At 31.6% G+C, this 8,245-nt stretch overlaps 1 protein-coding gene across 1 annotated transcript; it reads left to right on the top strand.

Moving 5' to 3' along the window:
- Window positions 1-2,846: 2,846 nt before the first annotated feature.
- On the top strand, window positions 2,847-8,178 carry LOC149484430 (27 kDa hemolymph protein-like). Its single transcript, XM_089700592.1, has 7 exons — window positions 2,847-2,954; window positions 5,930-6,039; window positions 6,327-6,439; window positions 6,698-6,861; window positions 7,151-7,272; window positions 7,636-7,764; window positions 8,090-8,178. Exons 1-7 carry the CDS (start codon window positions 2,915-2,917, stop codon window positions 8,096-8,098), a joined length of 687 nt encoding a protein of 228 aa, XP_089556718.1. The 5' UTR covers window positions 2,847-2,914; the 3' UTR covers window positions 8,099-8,178.
- Window positions 8,179-8,245: the final 67 nt, after the last annotated feature.

Here is an 8,245-nt window from a genome sequence, read left to right as displayed (position 1 = left end):
GGGATAACCCTTTTTATTTTTAATCTTGAACTTCTCACTACACAATCCATAATGCGCACAAAATATAATTAAAATCACTTGAAATATTTTATAAAACAACATTTTCGTATCAATTTATAATTAAATTAGTTGTTTACACTTAACTCGGTGGCTTATCACTGAAGCTAGTTGCGGTTAACCCGTTGGAATAATGATAAATCTATACTTACTAATATTATAAAGCTGAAGAGTTTGTTTGTTTGTTTGTTTGAACGCGCTAATCTCGGGAAGTACTTGTCCGATTTGAAAAATTCTTTCGGTGTTAGATAGCCCATATATCATCACGCTACGACCAACAGGAGTGGAGCCACGGGGGTGAAACCGCGCGGAGCAGCTAGTAATAAATATCTATCAAAACATTAGTAAATACGATGGTTGTTTTTATGACTATATTTCCGGGTATATTTGGCTAATAAATTGTTCTTGTTTGTTTGCTATTTTAATTAATAAACAACGTCTCCTCTGAGTCCACAAAATCCCTAGAGTCTCATTCATTTAAAACAATAGGTACTTCGATCTGATGGGGCTTTACCTTGAAACTAAAGAACATAGTTAATATGTTTTTATAATATTATTATACAAAATACATCTCTTCGTAAACTTACAAATACCTCTTGATGTAAAAATGGTGAGACGCATTTAAAAAAAAAAAGCTAATTATATCCAAAAAAACAGATTTTTTATAACCTCTATCATATTTTTTATGCTCGTAGGTACCTACTGCCAGCATGCCACAGATATTTTTTTTTAAATAGATCATTCTGTATTAATCTTACATGATACAAATTTGTAGAGCATTAATCGATTCTTTTTAGCAAGTACATTCAATGACATGTATTTCGATGCATTGACGGAAGCGGCAATTGTAAGAAAATGGCCTGTTAATGAGTTGTTAAATTTTCCATCCTAAGCGGATATGGCTAATAGCACAATAAACTTTATCATCCGTAATTAATTACATTACACGGTTTAATCTATTTACATACCTAATGCAGCTGGAATCACATGCAACTTTTTTAACGCAATAATATAACGTTTTTTTTCACATTGAAACTGTAAGAGGTGCTTTCAAATATGAAAATTAAAAAAATATAAAATCCCTAATATTTCAATAAAATTTATAATAATTTTCGGCTCGGTAATGTTTACTTTTTTTTACTCCAAATGAGCTATACTTTCACCCCTTTAAAACTATTACATCTATAACAAGTCGCCCTGTTTATACCCTTTTATACCAAAACTTATATCTCGATACTTATTGTCTTTTTGGGCAACAAAAAAAAATAGAGCTATTTTTCTTAATGGGTATTATGCTCTATTTTTGTCATGTATCAAGTATTACAAAATAATCGTTTAAAATACTCCCAAATATTTTAGTTAAATCTAGCTAGATAATAATAAAACTTAGACTGAAATGTTAAACGATTATAAAATTAAAAAAAAATATTGCGTAGGTATATCATATCAGTGCTTGCGATTATTCATAAGGTGTAGATTTAAGCTGAAAAACGAAAGAATCTAGTAATACATTGATAACCCTCACTATCGAGGAATACGATGCTTGGGGTCAAACGATACTTTACAATACGGTTGACAACCGTTAAAATGCTGATCATTAGGGGCCTATTCTAATACTTTCTTTCTTCAAGAGACTGGATCCCGTACATAATATTTGTAAGTAATATTGAAAAAAGAAAGACTTCGAGTAAAAGGGTTTTAGCTTTTGTTCGACTTTAATTGGATTTTTAAGGCTTCATCAATCTATGGCTGGATTGCTGGCATCATACTCGAGTCGTCGAGATCATACTTTTCTCAATAAATAAAGCATGATATATTACTCGCTTTAGTTCGTGGCTTTGTTCGCGAATCGTAGGTATATAGCCTAATTGGCAGCATTTAATTTATGAGTATGTACCTATGTGTATCTAGGTATGCAAAAATTCAACAGCAGATAGCGATTACTAGATAGAGCTCAGTCAGAGCTACCAAAGAAATCGGAAAAAAATAGCAATCGATTAAAATACAATTAAGAAATTATAAATTAAGCAACAAAAAAAAGTCTACAAGAAGATGACAATCCTATGCAAATACATATTATTACCGACAATTTTCCTACTGTGTATAATAAGTCAAGCTCTAAGAAATATCAATTTGTATTTATTTTATTTATACCATATAAAATGCGTAGCCATAAAAAGAAGCTTGAACTGAATAATTTATTAATTATATGTCTATTGCTATTCAAGAATTACATTTTTTTATCCAATAATATGTTTATTATTCACTCTCAAATGTTCTATAACTAACTCAAGCAAATAGTTCTCCAGGTTTTTTTTAATAAAGAATGACAATAACAGGTAGGTATAATTTTAGATCGTTAATATTTATAAAATTGATTACAGTTATAAATAAAATAGAATAAATCAAATGCAAGGATGTAGTGGACATGTGATTGGAAAAATTAAAAAATAATAATATGAAGTAAACAATTTATGAAGATATTGCTTTCAATTATTTAAGAATGTTATATGAGATAGAGATAGAGTTACAGTATCATTAAAGAAGCCACAAAAGTCCTCTTTTATTTTTCTGAACCTTCGAATAAATTATAATAACTTACCATGTTATACCAGCTACTCTTTAATATAACAACTTCCCATATTAAATAAGGACTTATTTTACAATCCTGGAAATCCAAATTTCGGTCCTATTTAGAAAAAAAATCGAATTAAGTGTCGTACGACAATATCAAGAGAAACCATATCGAACGCTTTGAGAATACACGCTTATTGAGTCAAGCATAGCTGTTAATATATATTGTGTTGATCCGATGTAACTTCAGTCATCACGCAACCTGGGTTCTGAACGCTTCATCATGCTTTTCAAAGTATTCCTTGTGGCCTTTTTGGCAGTCGGTAAGTTCAATATATTTATAAACGATACAGGAAAACAGAGTAAAAATAATAAAAAACTGTGTAGAAGTTTGCGATAAATATTGTTCATACAGTAGCACCTCGTTAAGTCGAACCTCGATAAGTCAAAAACCTCCAAATCTCGAAAAAATGTCTTGTTCCCTTCCCTTCAAACCCGAAAACCTCCGTAACTTGAAATCTTGGCCCTCTGTTAGTCGAAATAATCACCGAGTCCCTCCAAGCCATTTTGGTACATATTTTAACTCTATAACTCGAAAAATTAAATTTGACCTCTGTATCTCGAACATGGCAACATTTTATTTTACAATCTTTATACATAATTTGATCATTTGGACTTTAACAACTTGCCGACAGTGCAGTACACTATAATTTTCTTAGAAAACATTTTAGGAGTATACGATAATAAATTTATGACTCAACTAAACACGTGTTTGCATTAAATAGGTATCTGATGACGAAATTATCGATTCAGTAGCTCAGAAAACCGATACTAATGATTAAGATGACATAGAAGACGTGAATAGTACATGCGCTCCATGCGTTTCCATCAAAGAGGCAAGAACCGCATTGAATACCTTACGAAATTTTATAGAGCAAACCAGTATCTCTGGTGAAGAAGAATTTTCTGCTCTTTATAGATTAGACAATGCTAGAGAACAACCAAATTATTGAAAGCAAAAGAAATACTGACTTTTTTTAATGCCATATTTTAATCCGTCAGTCCTCGGATCACAGACACAATAGAAAATCTATTGTGTCTCGGCCCGATCGGGCCGCTCGGTGGTCAATGGGTTAAAGTGAAACTTTTATTACATCGTCTCAAACTTTTTGGTATGTGTAGCGCAAGTCGCGTGACGGTCGGCTGCCGAGTATAGGTATAAAGCGAGGTATAAAGCAGTGTTCGGAACCGTACGATAATTATCGTACAAATACGGTAATTTTGTGCCTAAGTTTCACTTTTACCGTGGTTTCATAAAACCACACAACATTTTTTATTTTGAAATGATTTGAAATAATGTTGATTTATAATAAATAAAAACATGTTTGTCACCTCTGCAAGTTGAATTTTAATGTACTTTACCTCTCTAACTCAAAATTTATAAGAATAAACCTCAAACTCTTTATGTCGAATCAAAATCCGCCTAAGTCGAAATCCTCCATAAGTTGAAAACTCTATAACTCGAATTTTTTGGCGTCTCCCTTGATATTCGACTTATAGAGGTGCTACTGTATTTAGTAAATATATTGGCCTTAAAAATGTGCTTTACTGAAAAAAAAAAATCGTTTGGAAAGTGGAAAGCGCTTATTTTTTTTTATTGATAAATGTAGCTTAAACTTAAATGTTACCTGCTTCTAAATTTTTTACATTAGTATTAATTAATACTATACCTAAATTCGTTAATCTCTTGTAATGTTTTAAATAATTTTTTATTCGGATTTTAATTGCCGAGAGTCCAAACGTAATGTTTTAAATTACCTAGTTACATATAAAAATAACACAAATGAGCCTATATTTTTATTTTTTACATATGAATCATTTTAGATTAAAGGTGATAAAAAGTGCCTACTTAGGTATTCAAATAATATCGATATGTAGGTAAAAATTAAAGATCTTGTTCATGATTGTGTAAAACTTTATTTGTTGTTTATAATGAAAAGCTCCGTCCGAGCTTAGATAACTTTATAACCTATTTGTTTTTAAATCGTCAGTTCGTTGGTAGCGACTTTTACATGTTTATTTTAAATTAATCGTTTGTAGTTGAATACAAATTGCAGCCATGAATTAAAAGATCATCCATTTTAAGATACAATACTAATTATTTAAACAATTTAACAAGACGTTAAAATATTTTTGAAAGAGTTGCTTTAAAGAGCTTTCAGCTCTATAAAGAAGCCCTATTGAAAATGGTGCTAGAAATAGTAACAGAGTAGTTAGGTATATCCTGGTCGGTTCCTAGTGTGAATTCCGTTTGCATTGACAACATTAATGTCAGTCTGGGTCACAGATCGTCATAATATGGTGCAAGTCCCCTTCTTCCTGTGCAAGCCATTTACCAATTTACTTCGTCGCTACGTTCGCTTAGAACATTCTGCTATTTGGCCTGTTTCTGTGTTGATACTATCACATTGTGTCGAATTATCGAAGATCGTATTTATTAGATAGATTTATCCAAGCCATAATAATTATAAAAGTACTTAATCTAAATTCATTTCAATTTGTTATAAATATTTCGTAGTTTATTTCCGAGTGATTTAACTGCAAAAGAAAAATGCAGTGAGATAATAAGTAAAATGCTCATATGTATGTCCAAACTCTGAATTTCTAGTTTGATTATTATTTATTGCATACGATATAGGTTTGGTTACACTGGTGACCTATAGATTAATTAGATATAGTTATAAACGGGTAACGATTAGTATTATTCGTTACACTAATGTTATATTAAAAGTGTAACAATCAATGCTCAAACAATGGTTAATCTATAATTATTGTAAAATTAGTTTGTGGGTCGCTAATGTAGTGCATGGATAATTGAAGTATTGTTTACGCTTCTTTATTGTTATTAAGGTGATAAATATAATATATAAGTTCTTAATGACCTTGTTTATACAAATCTGACAAATACAGAGAAATGTTTAATTGCTTAACGAGTAAATGTATGTTTAGATTAGATAGTTAGGGTTAAAAGGTTACCTACTGAAGCAAATGTTTATACTTTAAATACTTAATACAAGTTTATATTGCTTAATATTATTTATAATCTCTGTTGTTATTATATAAAGGTGATAACAACGATGTCATTCCTATAAATGTTAATCTTTACACTATGAAAAAAATTAAATAAACGCTACGAGTTTAGAAGATTCTTGCGTTTTGAGAACGTCTCCGTTAAAAGAGCGTAATGTTGCTATTTTTTATTTTTTTGAAAATAACACAACCTAATTGAAATCAACAGGAGTCCTTGGTGAGTACAAGCTCAGCGAAGACCAGCGTCAGAAAATTAAGGATGCCATAAAGGACACCTGCACCAAAAACGGTGCCGCTGATAAAATCGACCAGGCTGAGGTAAGATTAAGATAGATTAAGATATTAGCACGAATATATTGTTGTAAAACGTTAGATAGATCTATATTACACTTCTCCATCCCCGGGAGCCGCCCGCCGGATCTATGCAAGATTTCCCCACTATAATGATGCGAAGAAATTTACGGTCATTCTTTTTTACTTCGGCTTTTAAGCAAAACTAGTGACGTTTGTAGCATTTTCCTATTCATAAAAAAATTGTAAATAAAGGTCATCTGATGCTAAATATAAATACAAGTAAACTAAATCGCATGTTTATAAATTAACAGAACTCAATCAAGAACTTCGTCGACTGCGTCAAGACTCTGTTCAACTTTGAAACTCTCAAAAACGAAATCGAAGCAGCTAAACCTAACGGCGCCCTCGATGAGGTCTTCAAGAAGTAAGTAGATTATAAATAGAATCAAAATTATAGAAAAGTTTTTTTTTGTGCTTGATTTTATCCGACTATTACATATACATTTAGAAATTAAAGTTTTTTTTCACAGAAGTGTTTGAAACTTCAGGTTTAATAAAACGCATACAATCATATTTTAAAATCTGTTAAAAAGTCTTTCATTTTCAAAGAAAGGTTTTATTTAGTTGTAGACGTGCAATTACTTTGCAATGGAATTAATAAACAAACAATACATTTTCTAAGGTACTGCGCCAAATCGCCCGAGCTGAAGACTTGCATCCACACGCTCACGGAGGGCGTGTCCCCGTGCCTGCCCGTCAACATTCGGGACAACATCAACTCCGGCAAGAACGCCAGCGACCAGCTGATCGACTTCGTGTGCTACAAGGATGGAGACAGGATTGCTTGTACGTATTACCACAGATTTGTTGTTTATGCTATGAAAATTGATACATTTGTGTTGGAAATAGGGTTATTGGAAGGATTAAAGATAATAGACCAAGACATCAATTAAGTCAGGTTGTAATTCAACAAATTAAAGTTCAAATCTCACGAAAAAAAATACCAAAATGAAAACTTCCTCCATTTTTTGAAGTCGGCTGAATAAGAAAACGAAGATTATGGTATAAATAGTTACATAGCAATTACAGGCAACATTCTAAAATATTTTACATTATCTATCATATATTATTACAGTGTTCATCGCCGAGGGAGGTCCCGAGTGCTTCCAAGAAAAGAGCAACTCTCTCCGTGAATGCGCCAACAAGGCTCGCGAGGGCGTCACCGACATTGACTCCGTAAAAGCCCTTTCTCTTGATGTACGTTATTTCTTGTAATAATTAATGAAATATTTGATTCTTTGGTACACACTAATATATTTTGCTCTACACGTAAAAATTGCTTGTTATCGCAATTTGTTTGGATTTAGTGTGGCAATCGCTTCGAAATGCGATATGCTATTTTCTAGAATACAAATAGATTATTTTCACCGAATACCACGCGCAAACGCTGCGAGCACAAGCAGTTATAAAACAAATATTTATTTCTTTTACAAGCCCTCAAAATAAGATGTCTCTTTCCTCATTTACGCGAGCGATACCTTTATAAGTTAAAAAAGGTCCTTACATATATATTTTGGTACGCTAATGTCCTTCGTGATATTAACCTACTGTATATTTTAGGAGAAATGCGCCAAATTCGACGATCTGACCTCTTGCGTTGTCAAAGCCCTTGAGGAATGCTCCACACCCACCCCTGGTAACATGGCTGAATCACTCATGAGATACATCAGGAAAGGAACTCCATGCAAGGTAATAAATTATTGTATTCATCCATGTAATTAATACATTGTTGTACCTAGTCTAGACGGCATTCCAGTTTGTATAATTGTCTAGTTTATGGAGTATTTAAAAAAATATAATAATATACATATAGATTAATTAACTAGTAATATATTAAAGTGGTTACTTTAATACAAATATGATTTATATTTTTACGTTTCTTAGGATTAGGGTAAAGGTAAAACAATACTTATCTTGAATTTAAATTCTTCTCCCTTTATTCATCTAAGAATATTTTTTGTGTGTGAATGATTTTACTTTTGTATGTACATATTTAATTTTGTTTTTGTTTCAGGCAAACTAAACTCACCCATCGTGAAAAGACTGTCATTTAAGTGCCATTCAAATTTTGTATAAAATAATAAACGCACCATTTTTCTGTAACTTCTTGTTTCATTACACCTTATTATTGTAACACGAATATTATTTATTCTCTTGTCATTCACATCTA

The sequence above is a fragment of the Colias philodice genome, chromosome 11 (genome assembly GCF_061535455.1).
Source record: "Colias philodice isolate Cphi_HAF_F1 chromosome 11, ilColPhil1 Martin Lab GWU primary, whole genome shotgun sequence".
NCBI lineage: Eukaryota > Metazoa > Arthropoda > Insecta > Lepidoptera > Pieridae > Colias > Colias philodice.
Note: the sequence above shows the minus strand (reverse complement) of the source record. Positions and strands in the feature narration are given on the sequence as shown.